Source organism: Ahaetulla prasina, chromosome 2 (assembly GCF_028640845.1).
Source record: "Ahaetulla prasina isolate Xishuangbanna chromosome 2, ASM2864084v1, whole genome shotgun sequence".
NCBI lineage: Eukaryota > Metazoa > Chordata > Lepidosauria > Squamata > Colubridae > Ahaetulla > Ahaetulla prasina.
In genome coordinates this window covers 201,401,080-201,416,946 of record NC_080540.1, presented here as the reverse complement: position 1 = coordinate 201,416,946, position 15,867 = coordinate 201,401,080, and the positions used below count along the sequence as shown (strand labels likewise).

Sequence of the window (15,867 nt, the reverse complement as noted above, 5' to 3'; positions counted from 1 at the left end):
ATATGTTAATTATTTCCTAACTGGTTTGGAGCTTTGGAGCATTCAGGCAGCTCCTGCAGTCTTTTCCTTTTCCTTTTTTATTGTTAATGATGGCAAATAAAACTTAGTCTCTTAGGGAATTAACATCCTATTGTTGTGGAATGATATCTCTATGTAGGGGCTGGCATGGATAGCTTTTCTCTGTCTATGTCATCCAGCTTTTTTTGCCTGTAATTCTGACCAGGGATGTTTACTTTTTATGCAATACCCATACATATATGTTTAAACAGAGGGAGAGGGAGGGAGGGAGGGAGGGAGAGAGGGGGGGGGAAGAATATAAATGTATGTTGAAAGTTCTCATGCTGTGAATGTCTGAAATGTAATTTCTGAGTTTTTTTATTTTAAAACCTGCTGCTGTACCAAATTCTTTTAGTTTTCCCCTTAAATGTTTCCATTTCCTTTTTTTTTAAAGGATCTTAGCACAAGAGAAGGTTTGCTCTAATGGTTAAGGCTCTTGGCTAGAAAGCGGGGGACCATGAATTCAAGTCAAGAAAGCTGGCTACACTCTCTCAGCTCAATCCCACCTCACTGGCTTGTTGTGGGGAAAATAAGAGGAGGAATGCGTGCTGGATATATTTGCCACCTTGGGTTACATATAAAACTAATAAGGCAGGTTACAAATAAATCTTCAGAGACCAACAAGAAGATATCTGCAAAATAAACCTTTAAAAAGTTTATTTTTTAATCTTTATCTCAGAGTTCTTTCATCTTGCTTAAATGTTTATTCAGTATTTCAAGAACAAGAACAACAAAAGGGGAAACAGTGGGCATTCCTTTTAGTAGCTTACAAAGCATTGTTAGATCTCCATTATCAATTATTTATTCTTTCTATGAAGTATAGTTTAGGTTAGCCATTTTATAAATTTCTCTCCAAAGTTGGTATCCTAAACTTTGAGCAAGATAGCCAGGTTCTATTTGCTTTCTCTGCAGCTCAGAAAATCAGTTTGGCTTGTTTTTCATTATGTTACTTCAAATATTCCAATATAGCCAACACTTTTCTATTCATTTGTTATTTTGAGTAAAAACACACATTGATCCGAATGAATAAATTCTTGCAAAATGACTTTTAGTCTATTAGCTAGAATTGTAAATCTCTTATAGTCATTATTCAGTAATGATATCAACCTGTGGTTTCTTATTAAAGTCAGATCTTACCCCTCTTTAAATATTAGTGCTATATTGGCCTCTTTCCAGCTGTCTGGCTCTTTCCCCCTTGATAAAAGTCATAGTGTTTTGTTCATCCTAAAAACATTTATAATAAGAACCCGATGATCCATCTGGTCTAAACACCTTTCCAGGTTTAATTTTTTTTATAGATTTAGACATTTTCCTTAGATAGGTCCCATCACAGTTGTTTCTGTTCCTCTGTAATCTTCAGTAGATTTTGTTTATTTAGAATGTCATCTATTTGCTTCAGAGAGATGTCACTTCCTTTCGTAATCTATGTGGAAACAAACTCTTTAGTGATTTCTGTACAAAGGTGCTTTTTCAAGACTTTTCACTGCTACTTCTAAAAAGCTTCTTCAGTTTAAGAAGCTTCTTTGATGAGAAGCGAAACATCTTCAAGGAAAAACAGTCTAGTTACCTTTTGAAAAAGAACCTTTGGGATAACCATGACCTAGATCAGGGTTCTCCAACCTTGGTCCCTTTAAGACTTGTGGACTTCAACTCCCAGAGTTCCTCAGCCAGCTTTGCTAGGTTGGAGACCCCTGACCTAGATGACAGAATATCCATAGACATTTATTTCTGTACAGTTTTCTTTGCTCTTGTAAAGAGATAGTACCCAGTGCAACTATTCTTCTTTAATGCTTTTGCTGTTTTTTCCTTTTTTTTATTTTTTACTGGAAGGAGGAATGAGAGTGTATGTGTAGCTTTATGATTTTCTGAGTAGTTTGTGTGTCTCATGGGATGGCTGTCGAATCTGTTTGTTTTCTAAATGGCTACCTTACTTTTTAAGATAAAAAATAAGGTCATATATATTGGAAACATATTTGTTTTAGTTGGAAGGTGGGAATGGCAGAGGATTTTCCCCCCCTGTGTTTGTATTTCTGTTTTTGGAATGGTCAAATCAGGGTCATTTTTTGGGGTAAAGACAGTAACTTATCTGTGAAAGAACAAATATCATGTGAGATAACCTGGATACAGCTGATTATTTTGCTCTTCTGCTTTTGCTTCTCCTATTCTTTTTTCTCTTGCCAGGTGGTTTTATATTGTTGCCTATATTTGCAAAAATACACGCATGAAAATAAAAATGGTCTCCGTGTTTAGAAAACTAAAGAGCAAAACAAGCCAAAAAGTTTGTGTGTATGTGTGTGGGTGTAAGGCCAGAGTAAGAAGCTATGGCTTGAAAGCTGCCAACAGTTACACCAACTGAAACAAAAGTAAAAAAGAGATGAGGGTTAAATCAAGATTGAATATGAACAGATAAGATTATCTTGCTTGAAAATATATCTCTATCTCTATCTCTATCTCTATCTCTATCTCTATCTCTATCTCTATCTCTATCTATCTATATAAATTTTCTTATATATATGTACACAATCAATGTTAAATAGATATTTAGTCAGACATATAATCACAAGCATCTCTTTGTAGCATGCAGTGTGGTTGGGGAGAACAGTTATGGTAAGTAAGCAACATGTTTTGTTGGAATGTTAGAAGCATCTCTCTCTCTCTCTCCCTCCCTCTCTCCCTCTCCCTCCCTCCCTCTCCCTCTCTCTCCCTCCCTTCCCCCCTCTCTTGTAACTTTTAAATGAAGTATACAAAAAACAACAATTTTTGAGGTATGTTAAATAATCTAATTTACAGAATATCTCTAAAATCCTGAACCCATGTCTCCTATGGAATTGGAATTTGGCAAATTACATAAAACATTTCATGACAGAAAAATTTATCATAAAGCATTTTACAAAGTAATAAAAATGTCATGAAACATTTCCTGTGGTCGACTACATTGATATTTGACTGCCCTATACAGTTCAATATGGGCTATTTGCAAGGCAGACCTTTTTCGGAATATTTCACTGAATTTTTCAAAAGAACTTTTCCAGTGAATGCAACATATTAGAAGCTCCGATATTGTTGAAAGCACTGAGGGATCTGGTAAGAAAATATCTCTAAAATGATGACACAAGGGATCCACAATCCTGGACAGATGGGCATACTTCAAAAAAAAAAAAAGGGAACGTTGTCTTACCTGAACGTCCCTTCTTAGAGAGGGGAAAACGGCCGTCAGGACTGGGTAAATCTCCTCGATGCTGATTGGACCGAGTCTTAAAATTAGTTGTTTGTGGTCCCCGCCTACTCCTCTTTCTTTCCAGCTTTTTCGGCGAGGATCCAACTGCAGGTCGTCGTGTTGAACTGAAATGAGAGAGAATTAGCGCCCTCCCGCCCCTGACTCCAGATTGAACCGACGCCTTGGGTGGGGCTGACGGCGGTTTTCCCCTCTCTAAGAAGGGACGTTCAGGTAAGACAACATTCCCTTCTCCCTGTCGGGGAAAACGGCCGTCAGGACTGGGTAAATCTCCTCGATGCTGATTGGACCGAGTCTTAAAATTAGTTGTTTGAGATCCCCGCCTACTCCTCTTTCTTTCCAGCTTTTTCGGCGAGGATCCAACTGCAGGTCGTCGTGTTGAACTGAAATGAGAGAGAATTAGCGCCTCCGCCCCTGAACCCAGATTGAACAGACGCTTGGGGGGGGCTGACGGCCGTTTCCCCCTCTCTAAGAAGGGACGTTCAGGTAAGACAACGTTCCCTTCTCCCTGTCGGGGAAAACGGCCGTCAGGACTGGGACATACCAAAGCCCAAAGTCTTACCGGGAGGGTCGATGGCGGCTAGTCATTGTTGTTGCGAAAAAACCGTCTGTAGAACTCGCCTGCCAAACGCTGCGTCCGCCGACGCGTAGGAGTCCACCCGGTAGTGTCGAATGAACGAAGAAGGAGTGGACCATGTAGCTGCCCTGCAGATCTCATCGATCGAAGCCTGGGCCCCCCAAGCGGCAGAAGAAGCTGCACTCCTGGTAGAGTGTGCTGTAATATTACGCGGTACCGGAAGAGACTGACTCTCATATGCTGTGGCTATTGTTGCTCTGATCCACCTAGCCAGAACCGATTTGGTCACCTTCTGACCCAGAGTAAGTGGTTGGAATGACACGAAGAGAGCTTCTGTTTTACGGAAGGTCGATGTCCGATCAATGTAAATCTTCAATGCTCTCCGAACGTCTAGAGTGTGCCACACCTTTTCCAAATGGTGTCTCGGATTTGGGCAGAAATTGGGCAGTACGATGTCTTGTGCTCTATGGAATTGACTGTTAACCTTCGGGACGAAGGTAGGGTCTAGACGTAGCACCACCCTATCATTAAAGAAAGTGCAGAGGTCTTGACGAACTGACAAAGCTGATAATTCCGAAATTCTGCGGGCCGATGTGATGGCTATCAGAAAGGAAACCTTCAGCGACAGAAACCGGAGAGAGGAGTCTCTAAGTGGTTCAAACGGTGTCTTGGTCAGAGCATTGAGTACCGCGTTCAATCGCCAAGATGGAAAGCGATGTACGACCGGCGGGTTGACATTGTTGGCCCCTCGGAAGAATTGTTGAATGAGAGGCTCTTTTGAAAGGGAAATGAGTGAACCGCACCTCAGGACTGACGAAATAGCCGCCACCTGCCTCTTGAGTGTGTTCGTCGCCAGTCCTGAATCAAGACCTCGCTGCAGAAAAGCCAGAATGTCCAAGACGGAAGCCGAGGTGGCCCTTATACTATGAGATGTGCACCACTTTTCGAACGTGCGCCACGTGGCCTCGTAAATTCGTTTGGTAGAGTCTCGGCGAGAAGCTAGCATGGTAGGAATGACCTGATGCGGAACCCTTGCTGTAGCTAAGACGCACCGCTCAACCTCCATACGGCTAGGCGTAGCCATTGCGGATCGGGATGTCGAACCGGTCCCTGGCAGAGGGACACCTGGTTGTCCGGAATCCTCCACGGTTCTCGAATTGACAGAGTGATCAGGTCCGCGAACCAGGGTCTCCTGGGCCAGAAGGGGGCGACCAATATTAATTCTGACTTCTCGTATAGGAGCTTCCGGATCACTCTGGGGATCAGTGGAATCGGTGGAAAGGCGTACAGGAGGCCCCGAGGCCAGCTGCTGCGGAGGGCGTCCACTGATTCCGCTCCCCGAGAAGGAACCTCGAAAAGAATCGAGGCACTTGATTGTTGGTCTCGGAGGAGAACAAGTCCACCACCGGGAGCCCGAACCTGGATTTCAACTCTTGGAAATTCTCTGGGGATAAGGACCATTCCGACTGGTCGATAGTCTGACGGCTGAGGAGTCCGCTGTGCAATTTTTCGCCCCGCAATATGTTCCGCTCTTATTGACCGCAGGTGGGATTCGCCCACTGACCGAGGGAGAGCGTTTCCGTCATCAACGAGCGAGAGTGAGTACCTCCCCATCTGTTTATATGCGCCTTCGCTGTCACATTGTCCGTGAGGATAAGGGCGTTCCCGTCCTGGATGAGAGTCTTGAAGGCTAAGAGAGCGAGACGGATGGCCCTCAGCTCCAAAAAATTGATGCCGTGGCAGATTTCGATGGGTTCCACTTGCCCTGGGCCAGGTGTTGGTCTAGATGAGCTCCCCATCCCGACAGGCTGGCGCCGGTGGTGATAACGGTCCTCACTGGTTCCCTGAAGACTGATCCTCTGGCCACCCTCCGGATTCCACCATGCCAAAGAGTCGGCTACCTCCCGTGGCAGGAGCACCCGCCGCCTGAAAGACCGCATCGGCTCCTCTGGTGTGGCAAGAGGAACCACTGAAGGGGCCGACTGTGGAGACGAGACCATGGAACTATATCGTATGCCGAAACCATCTTCCCTAGGAGCTGGGCAAGTTGCTCTATGGGAACTGACTGAGACCTTCTAGATATACTGGCTAACTCCGCTAAACTACTTTGGCGTTCAGCCGACAGATAGACCATCGACTTCTGTGAATCAATCTGAGCCCCTAAGTGAACAATGGAAGTCGAAGGTATAAGGTGGCTCTTATCCCAATTAATCGAGAACCTGTGCGATTGTAACACCTCAATGGTCAAAGAAATATCCCTATCTGCTTTTTCCTTTGAAGAAGAGAGAATGAGAATATCATCTAAGTAGGCCTGAAGCCTAACCGGGGTCCCTCGAATATGGGCCAGGAGAGCCGCCATGATTTTTGTGAAAACCCTGGGGGCCGACGACAACCCAAAGGGTAATGCCCTATACTGATAGTGAGCGCCCTTGAAGCAAAATCTGAGGAACTTACGGTGGTCTCGTCTAATAGGAATGTGTAGGTAGGCTTCCGTTAAATCAATGGATGCCATGTAATCCCCTAGCCTTATGCACTCTAAGATGGAACGTAAGGAGTGCATTTTAAAACGACGGTACACAATGTACCTATTGAGCGCTTTAAGGTCTAGAATAGCCCTCCAGCCCCCCGACGGTTTGCTAACTACGAAGAGCCTGGAATAGAAGCCCTGCTTTCGTTGATCCATGGGAACCGGTTGGATGGCCCGAATAGACAGAAGATGGTTGACCGCTGACTCCACGAGGGCAGTGCTGGAACTGCGGTTGGACGTTGGGCAAGGCAAGAAAACCGTTGGGGGGGTGGACAGGAACTCTAGGGCCAGACCTAGACGGATGGTATTTAGGACCCACTTGTCTGAAGTGGAGGACTCCCATTGGGCAGAAAAATAAGCCAGCCGGCCTCCAATGGGGAGAACCTCCCCAGAATTATTTGAAACGGTTGAAAGGCTTACCCCGCCCACCTCGGAATGATTTACGGGCGGTGAATTTGGACCCTGGTCTAACCTGATCGGTCCTCTGAGAGTTTCCTCTATACGGTGAAAACCTTTGTCGACGAAACCCCGATCCTCCGAGTTCCTGGCCACGAAAGGAAGAAGAAGAAGAAGAAGCCACTGGGCGAAAGTACGGCTGTTGACGAAATTCTCCCCGGCGGGATAAGGATGGCAACACCTTCTTCTTGTCCTTGGTTTCTACTAGGATCGGGTCCAGAGAGGCCCCGAACAAGTGTGAGCCTGCATAAGGAGATGATGCCAGACGCCACTTATTCCTGGTGTCAGCCCGCCAGTGTCGGAGCCATAAAAGCCGGCGGGAAGTGATGGTGGACCCGATAGATTTTGCTGAAAACCTGGCTGCGTTCAGTGTCGAATCGGCAGAGAATTCTAATGCTGCAATTACCTTATTAAGGTCCTGATGGGCTCTCACGTCTGAAGCTGCAAGGCGGCTCTGAAGCTGTTTTAGCCACATAATTGATGCTCTATTAAAAAAGGAAGACGCTATGGAGGACCTGATGGACCAGGCCGCGGCCTGATGGGATTTGACGAGGATTGGTCCGCTTTTTATCTTCCGGACGAAGAGCTTCATTCTCCGGACCCGTAACATGAGATGTCGTTGTCAGGGCCACTACCGGGGCATCCACCGTAGGTACCTGCAAAATATTCTCCAGCTCCGGAGCACAATTATAAAACTTTTTGTCTGTGGCGTTGGGATTAGAACCCGAACCCGGATGAGACCACTGCCGCTGGACCACGTCCACAAACATCTTTGGAGCAGGGATGGTTTCTGCAACCACCGTGGGTTCCACGAATAGACTAGTTGAGGTGCTAGGCAGAGACTGAGCCTCAGCCGGAGGGGCCTGAATCGCCCCAAGACCCGTGGTTGTTAAAGCCTTAAACAGCAGAGAACGAAAGAGATGAGGTTTAAAGAGCCCCACAAATGAAGGTTGATCAGGCCCCAACCCCTCATCTTCCGACAAGGCCTCCCCGGTATCCTCCTCTTCCGATAAAGATGCTTGGCTGTCCCCCTCATTGGCTTGTTCCACCTGAGGCCTGAGCCTGACTGAACTTAAAGTAGAGGCCTCTCGTGCTCTATCCACGCTACGAGGTTTGGGGGCCGCGGAGGGAGCAGATTCCTTTTGGAAAAGCGAAGCTAATTCCTGGCGTATAGCCTGTTGAATCATCAATCCCAAAGAATCAGGAAGCTGACAAACTGGTAGCTGGGTTAATGTGGCCTCCGATTGTTGCCTAGGCCCTCCTGGCTCCTGGGTCACATTGTCTGATTGGCTTGGGATTGGGTCAGCAATATTTTGAAGTTCTATTTCCGAAAGCGTACGGAACAAGGGAGCAACCCCAGCTTGGGCCATGGGCCATGGAGATGATCTGTCTGGGGACCAAGACCCAGACCCCTGGATTGGTATTGAACTGAGATCTGGGTTTGGAGGGGCCTGAGGGTCGGAGGTGCTCTTGTTCCCCCTTTGTTTAGGTGAAGGGGATCTGCGAACCCTCTTGGATGCCTTAGAGAAAGCCCTCTCGAGCGCCTTATGGCGCCTCTCCTCCGCCCGCGCCCCTTTCTTGCCCTTGGCCATTTTCCTGCCCCTGGTAGGTGAATCCCGAGGGTCTGAAGAGGAGCCCTCCTCAGGGTTGTCTTGATTAGAGACTTCTAGGGCTGAGGCCGGCAATTCCGGCTGGTTGCAAATGGCGTCCGCCATTTTGAAATTTCTTCCCGCCAATTCCGGGCCGCTGTGGCCTACTTACAGTTTTGTTCTGAAGGGGCTGCAGGCGATTCAGGCCTTCCACGTCTAGCCGGCTGCTGGATAACCGGCTGCTGGGCTTAAAGCGGCACAATAAAATGTCTCTCTCTCTTTTTTGTTTTATTTTAGGCCGTTCGCTCCGCCGGCCGCCGCTTGTTTGCCAGCCCGATGGCTTCACTGCAGCCCTGCAATAGCCTCTGTGCAGCTCCCAAAGCCTCCAAACCGCAGGATCCAAATGGAGGGTGGGGGGGGGCCGCTCGCCTCCTGGCTTCGAACGCCGTTTAAAAAGCTCCCTGATGAAAAATAAGCGCGGGAGCGAGGCGGAAAGGCTTGAGGCGCTGAGAGCGAGAGATAGAGAGCCGGCCGTTGAGAATGCTTCGGGGCCTTGCCCGTGAGCCTGCCGGTGGTTTTTCTCTCTTTTCAACCACCGCCGCGGCTCTCCACGCTACGGGGAACACGCCCGTGGGCGCCTCTCAGCTGTTTGGCGGGCCGGCGAAAAAAAAAAATAAAAAATAAAAATAAAAATAAGAAAACGCCGAAGCCGCCTTCAGCGGGCTCGGGAGCCAGTCCCTTCTTCGCTGAAACAATTAAAAATCCACAACAAAGAGAAGAAAAATAATAATAATAATAATAATAATACTAATAATAATTATTTTTAAAACCTGAGGTAATAGATACACGACTGGTCCAAAGCTAACCGAGTCGAAAAAGCTGGAAAGAAAGAGGAGTAGGCGGGGATCTCAAACAACTAATTTTAAGACTCGGTCCAATCAGCATCGAGGAGATTTACCCAGTCCTGACGGCCGTTTTCCCCGACAGGGAGAAAGCATTTTGTAACAACTCTATACCAACTACTCTCTTTGCACTGCATCTTAGCTGCTTCTTTTTTCTTACAGCATCTGATAATTAAACACATTTTAAAATAAATTTGTTAATGTTTTAAGCCTTCACAAAATTCTTTATTTTGGCTACGAATTCTAGCATGACCATCTCTGAAGTGGAAAATGCAGTTGAGGTCTGGTTGGGCATCAAATTGCCTGTAGGTCTGAAAAAATAGAACAATAATAGGCTATTTATAATGGAGTCATTTGTTAAAAGATTATGTAATTTGGAAAAACAATCAGATTAGTCCATTTTTTTTCACGTAATTTACACAGAGGTTTGCAGACAGAATAGAAAAAGCAGCATGTGTTTCCAAATTATATCAAATGTCTCGTATGGTTTTATGTAAAAAATGCCCTACACCTCATTTTTCAGGACACTCAGTTCTGTAGCAGTACTACCCAAGTGCTAAAAGATGTCTGGAAGTGGGTCTGAAAATGTTTTGTTTAAAAAGAAATTTATCATTTTGTGTGTGCTGACCAGGTGGGAAAGAAATATTGCACAGCAGAATTTCGTTCCGTCTTCGAGTGGCACTTGGAGCTGCAAAATGCTGGCGGGAGTTTGCGTGCAGCTTTCTGACTATATAAGAGCATAAATATGAATATGTAAATACACTCCTTGTGGCCTATGTTTTTCTAAAATATTAGAGTCCAAGTGTTGCTGCTTAGGCCAGGTATCTCCCTGAGGCAGTTGTCTAGAGAGTAAATCATCTAACCTATGTTAATGACAATTATTTTATAACCTGCTACTTAAAATATGACACAGAAGCAGGAATGAAAGTAGTGATCATTAATCGACGGCCCCGTTTTTTGATTGTTTCTTGGGCTGCCCAAGCTGAAATAATGGATTTCTACTTAAAGGAAAAAAATAAAAAAGGTCAGGTTCCCTCAATGCTATCAACCATTTTCACATATTACAGGCAGTCTTTGACTTATGACCACAGCGGAGCCCAAAATTTCTGTTGCTAAGCAAGGCAGTTGTGAAGTGAGTTGTGCCCCATTTTATGACTTCTTTTTTTGCCACCATTATTAAATGAATCACTGCAACTGTTAAGTAAACCATGCGGTTGTTAAGTGAATCTGGCTTCCCTCATTGACTTTGCTTGTCGGAAGCCAGCTGGGAAGATTTCAAATAGAGATCACATGATCCTGGGGCCGTATAGCTGTCATAAATACATGCTAGTTGTCAGGCACCAAAATTTTGATCATGTGACCATAGGGATGCTGCAACAGTCGTTAACTGTGGAAACCAATCATAAGTCACTTTTTTCAGTGCTGTTGTAACTTCAAAAAGTCACTAAACAAATGGTTGTAAGTTTAGGACTTATTTGCAGTAGCCTGGAGTAACAGTGTAATGATATTTTCAGGATAATTTGCAATAGGGCCAACATTCCTTTGTGTAAAAGCTTGTTTTGTCGACTTGTTTGAAAAAGATTTGTTTCCTTCTTAAAAAATTTCATCCAAGGTGTTTTTTATCTATTGAACATTAATCATACAAAATTTTATTTTGACTCATACCTTGATTTGTCTAATTTAATGTAGTCAATTTATGGTTACTGCATATTGGATTTTTAATCCTCAAGATCCTTTTTTATTTAGAGTTTTATTTTATTTTATTTAAAAATGTTTAAATACTGGGCAGACTCACAACAATTATGGCGTTTCACAAACAGGGCTTCTCGCTTTGGGGAAAGAATTGACATTTGAACCCTTACACAAATTAGCTTAAAAATAGTTGCAGCAGTTAATCTCACTATAGCACAAGAATTAGTGTCTAAAAGAAATTGGATTGCTGTATTCACAATACATTGTAAGCATGTCAATTTACATTCAGTTAATATTTATTCCCGGATAAGTATGGAAATGATTGCAAACTCAGAATGTATAATCATTATATTGTAGGGTAAACTTCATGTATGAAATTTCATTGCTTAATTTATTTGTTTGTAACCAGCTCTACTACAAGAATTTGGAAAAGTTTTCTATATGCTGTAAAACCAGTTCTATGGTATTTTTAGTCAACTGATAATTTTTTAAGGAATTTTGAAACATTTAGGTGTACCTTAAGTCATTCCGTTACGTCACAAACTCTGCAACAAAGCAAAAGTAGGATATAGCTCTGAGCCAATGAGCTTTATACCTGAACCAGAATATTCTGCCATATTATCCTTTAGTATTTCAGAACTTCAGAATTTCCATCCCAAGTTGGGAATGAATCTTCTCAAGCTCTTACGGAAGGTGGCCCTTGAGGATTATTTATTTATTTATTTATTTATTTATTATTCGAATTTATATACCGCCCTATCTCCCAAAGGACTCAGGGCGGTTTACAGGCATATAAAACATCAATATCAATATACAAATTAAAATAATCCTTAAAAAACTTATTCTAGCGCCCAAATTATTAAAAATAGAAATATAAATATCAAATATAAATATTAAAATCAATTTAAAACCCCTCTAAATTTAAAAATCTAAGCCAGTCCTGCACAGATGAATAAATGTGTCTTGAGCTCGCGACGGAAGGTTCGAAGGTCAGGAAGTTGACGGAGTCCTGGGGGGAGTTCGTTCCAGAGGGTGGGAGCCCCCACAGAGAAGGCCCTTCCCCTGGGCGTCGCCAACCGACACTGCCTAGCTGACGGCACCCTGAGGAGTCCCTCTCTGTGAGAGCGCACGGGTCGGTGAGAGGTATCTGATTAGCAAGATGGCAAGTCTCATTAGTTTAATAAAAGTCTTTTTGAATTGTAAAGGTGATCAGGTGGGAAGAACAGTACCATGACTTTGCCCTCTAGCTTCAAAGAAATTTAATTCACTGTTTTTATCTCGTGAATAAACATTTGATTCAAAGCAGGATAGGAGGCTTGAGAGGGTGAGCTCCAAGAGAGTATACTGTACCTTTTACTTTGCACTTCATAGCAGTTGTCAATGATGTTCAGATTCATTTCAGTTTTTGCGAAGGCTTTTAAAGCTCTTCAAACTTTTAGCTTTGTGTATCACAGAAACTGCTTTTGTTTGCCTTGTATAAGTCCATTGTTAAGGACTTGGGGATTGATTTAATTCTGTTTTAGCTCATAGGCATACTTTTCTCCCATAACTAGGTCCTCTGGAGCTCAGAAATATGTCAAGGCCATCTCTCACAGTGCTGTTTCCTCTTATTAAAATCCATCTTGCATTTTCCCCACTGTGTTTCCTTTTTTGTTGTTGTTGCTTGCTGGCTTAGTATATTTCATATTTTGTACTCATTACTCTTCGGGGATCTGGTAGAGGACAGGAAGGCCTGGAGGAACGTTGTCCATGGAGTTGCGATGGGTTGGACATGACTTCACAACTAACAACAACTCCTCTTTGGGGAGGACTTTCATACTGTGGCAGAGTGGTGAAATAATTTTGTATTTTAAAAATACTTTTGTAATTTTAGAAAACCAGATTCAGTTGAGATCTTTTGTGATTCAATTCCAAATTAGTTTCTGGCTTATTTATTTAATTATATAAGATTTATATCACTCCTTTCTTCCATGAATTCAAGGCAGTATATCTAGCTTTTCTTTAGCCACAAAATCAGAATAAATTAAGCTTTCTTTTCTGCTTCTCCAAACTATGTGGTACCCTTCATTTTTATTGCACTTCAAGTTTTATAATCCACCGTTAAAACGACCAATAATTACAGACTCTATGAAGTGTAATCTAAAACACTTGGAGAGTGCAAAGTGGTTTGCTCCTATTGTACTTCTTTGGTGTTGAGACCTCTTGAAGAACAGTAATTCAAATTAAGTATCTGTGTAAAGGAAGTGCAAGAAGCAAGCTACTTGTTGTATCTCTGATTAATGAGGCCCTGTCCCAATGTCGGCTCCTCCTATTAAAGCAATTGAACAAGTAATTGAACTAGGTTTTTAGGTTAAGGGTTATTCTTAATTTTTCATTGCCTTATCAGAGCTGCATTGCCAAGAAGTAGGACTAGAGAAAAGAAGTAATGAGCGTGACCAGAATAAAATATTAAATTTCAATTTAATTAAACTTTAATCAAGATCATTTAATATGGTTATTTAATTATTTTCTTGCTGTGCCGTGTTTTAAAAAGATTTTAGTTGCAACTCTGGGAGAAATTCTGTGAATTGTACCAAAAACTCTGGACTCCATATGTTTTCTGAACATGTATGTGGCCGTGCTTAATCGATTTTAGCTAATCTCAAAAAGTTAAGCAGGTCCAAACTTGGATAGTACTACAATGGGAGACCACCAGGACATTGTATGCATTTCAGGTGTAAAAGAAAGCTAACTCTGCTCCTGAATTTATGATAGAGTTTACTTTTTATCTTAACCTGTCACTTTTTTATTTTTATTACTGGCACAGAAAGGCATGCTTTCGCAAAAGAGCTTAAATTTGCCAGAGCCACTGCTGTCTTCATAAAGCTGCTTGTATTATTGAGTGAATTGAACAAGTTGCTGATGAAAGAGTTCTCGTAGATTTGCAGAAAGCTTAAATGGATGGAGCAATGTCTCTGAGTTATTCAGGAACTGCAATATTTCAAAGAGGAAGTTGATATTGGCACATGAAGTATTTTGTTCACATTCCACAACTTCTCCTTTCAAGGATTTTATGAGCATCGATCACACCTTAGTAAACTATAGGAGAGATTGAAGTTGTGGTGGCATGCAGGTGTCTGTCTATTTGCCTACCTGCCTGCCTGCCTGCCTGCCTGCCTACCTACCTACCTACCTATCAGAATCTTTGAAAAAAATATGCTGAGCCATCTGCTTGAATGTTTCCCCCTTACCAATATTTCATTGAAATTTGTTTTTAGCTTAAAATAGTTATACTACTAGAATCAGAATTCTAGTAGTATATAGTATAATGCTACAGCATGTGCATCTTTGAGTTTAGCTTTTTACTTATTTGTCCCCAAAATTAGTAGCCCTGTTTTTGAAATATCAAAAGATTCTAGTGTTTTTGTAGAATTATCTTCTAGTTAGCTTTTGGATGACATGATGAGTTGAACTCTGCCCATCATTTCCATTTTGGATATGGGCTTGTTTCTTCTTTCCATCCAAAAAGTAAAAACTGCAGGGTGTGGTCACCAGCTTACTTAGTTTGAGTGATAATATGATGAGGGAAAGTTGATATCAGTCTTCTTCCCTCCCACTGTAGTTATCCTCTTTGCAGGCAAATGAGGCTAGACTTCCTTACACCACTTAATTAACCAGACAGTTCTGATCCATTTCTTTGGCACCATCTGTTCAGTAAAGCAGGGGGTCTCCAACCTTGGTCCCTTTAAGACTTGTGAACTTCAACTCCCAGAGTTCCTCAGCCAGCTTTGCAAAGCTTTGCAAAGCTGGCTGAGGAACTCTGGGAGTTGAAGTCCACAAGTCTTAAAGGGACCAAGGTTGGAGACCCTTGCACTAAAGGATGCTGAGAAGAAGGTGAAGGAAATGGTACACGATTAGATAATAATGGATTCTTTGAACAAATGATGCTTAATTGGTCATTTGTGATTGTTTAGTCAAAACTTTTGTTAAAATACACACACATACACACACAATAATGGTGATTTACAATTTGTGAATCTTTTTTGAAATTTCAATATTTCTGCATAAATATAAAACGTGATTTGTTCTCTACACAAATCCTAAAGCAAGATAGAGCGAACTAAAAAAGAAGTCCAAACATTACATCTATCAATTTTTTCAATTGAGAAAAATGTGTGGCAAAAGAACTTTTAATCACCACTATGTTGTAGGTGGGTTTGTGTGTGCTTCTGTGTGTCTATGTAACGCCCATCAGCAATGTGAACTAAACCAAATGTTCATCAGAGAATCAGCTTACTATCAGAGCGACTAGGATTCATTTGTTAATAGCTTTTACAAATAATCTTATTAAGGATTTAGTCAAGTGTGGTAAAATCTTTCCGTGCTCTTGAAAAGCGCATTGATGTATACATACAGATGTTTTGTAACAAAGATACAGTCTACAGGTGGTTCTCGACTTACAATAGTTCAGCTAGTGACCATTCAAAGTTACAACTGTGCTGAAAAAAGGTGACATTTTTCACAGTTGTGACCTTTGAAGCATCCTCATGATCATGTGATCAAAATTCAGATTCTTGGCAACTGGTACATATTTATATATTTCATTGTTGTGTCCCAAGATCATGTGACACCCCCCCCCTTTTGCAACTTAGGTTACTAACTCATCAACTGCAGTGATTCACTTAACAACTGTGGCGAGAAATGTCGTAAAACGGGACAAAGCTAACTTAATAAACAACAAAAATTTTGGGCTCAGTTGTGGTCGTAAATCGAGGACTATCTGTATAAGGAACTGCAGCGGTTGATTTTTTCACACTAAAGTTATGTTAACCCTTGATCATTTCAACAGGGAG

General features: G+C 42.5%; 2 protein-coding genes across 20 annotated transcripts in view; one reads left to right on the top strand and one right to left on the bottom strand.

The window, feature by feature from the left end:
• PCGF3 (polycomb group ring finger 3) overlaps positions 1–15,867 on the top strand; it is a 111,821-nt gene that overhangs the window by 68,442 nt on the left and 27,512 nt on the right. The gene's annotated exons all lie outside the window — the stretch shown is intronic.
• LOC131191046 (uncharacterized) lies at positions 3,544–5,159 on the bottom strand. Its single transcript, XM_058168749.1, has 2 exons — positions 3,855–5,159; positions 3,544–3,675 (listed from the first exon to the last, which is right to left on the bottom strand). Exon 1 carries the CDS (start codon positions 4,951–4,953, stop codon positions 3,877–3,879), a length of 1,077 nt encoding a protein of 358 aa, XP_058024732.1. The 5' UTR covers positions 4,954–5,159; the 3' UTR covers positions 3,544–3,675; positions 3,855–3,876.